The 728-nt window shown below is 60.7% G+C and overlaps 1 protein-coding gene across 1 annotated transcript in view; it reads right to left on the bottom strand.

The window, feature by feature from the left end:
* Window positions 1-699, bottom strand: part of EMH_0099400 (uncharacterized protein) — a gene marked incomplete at both ends in the record, with an annotated part of 806 nt that extends 107 nt beyond the window's left edge. Inside the window, 2 exons of the mRNA XM_013494150.1 lie at window positions 3-198; window positions 336-699. Coding sequence (XP_013349604.1) covers window positions 3-198; window positions 336-699 — 560 coding nt within the window. The remainder of the gene's footprint in view (window positions 1-2; window positions 199-335) is intronic.
* Between the last annotated feature and the right edge of the window lie 29 nt (window positions 700-728).

Raw genomic sequence — 728 nt, 5'->3', positions numbered from 1 at the left:
GGGACAGCAGCAACAGCAGCAGCAGCAGGATCATGGGGATGAGCAGCGCCGGAGAATCCACCAAGACCACGAAGAAGCACCGCAGCAAGGCTGCAGCTGCCGCAGCTGCTGCTCCTGCTGCTGCTGCTGCTGCTGCTGGCGCGGCGGCAGCAGCAGAGCCTCCCAATGCACAGTCTGTGGCTGCCTTCTGCGTAGCAGCTGTGGAATCCAGCAGCAGCAGCAGCAGCAGCAGCGACAGCAGCAGCAGCAGCAGCAGCACAAGGGCTGCTCGGCTGCTGCCTTGCTGCTGCGATGGGACGGCTGTGGGGCCGGCAGAATATCTGTGGACTGCCGACGGCACGATAGCCAAAATAGCAGTGCGTGCTGCTGCTGCTGCTGCTCCTGCTGCTGCTGCTGCTGCTGCTGGTGTTGTTGCTGGTGGTGCTGCTGGTGCTGCTTCTCCTGCTGCTGCTGCTGCTGCTCTGCTGCTGCTCGTGCTGCTGCTGTTGCTGCTACTGTTGCTGCTGCTACTGCTGCTTCTACTAGTACTGCGGCGTTTGCTGCTCCTGCCGTTCTCGCTTCTACTGCAACTGATAATAGTGCTGCTGCTCCTACTGCTGATGCTGGTTCTGCTGCTGCTTTTGCTGCTGCTGCTGCTGCTACTGCTACCGCTGCTTTTTTCTGCTGCTGCTGATCCCAGCAGCCTTCACGGCCGGCCATATGCGTGTGCTGCTGTTAGCATTTGCTGT

The sequence above is a fragment of the Eimeria mitis genome, genomic scaffold, assembly GCF_000499745.2.
Source record: "Eimeria mitis Houghton genomic scaffold, Emh_scaff10545, whole genome shotgun sequence".
Taxonomy (NCBI): domain Eukaryota; phylum Apicomplexa; class Conoidasida; order Eucoccidiorida; family Eimeriidae; genus Eimeria; species Eimeria mitis.
Note: the sequence above shows the minus strand (reverse complement) of the source record. Positions and strands in the feature narration are given on the sequence as shown.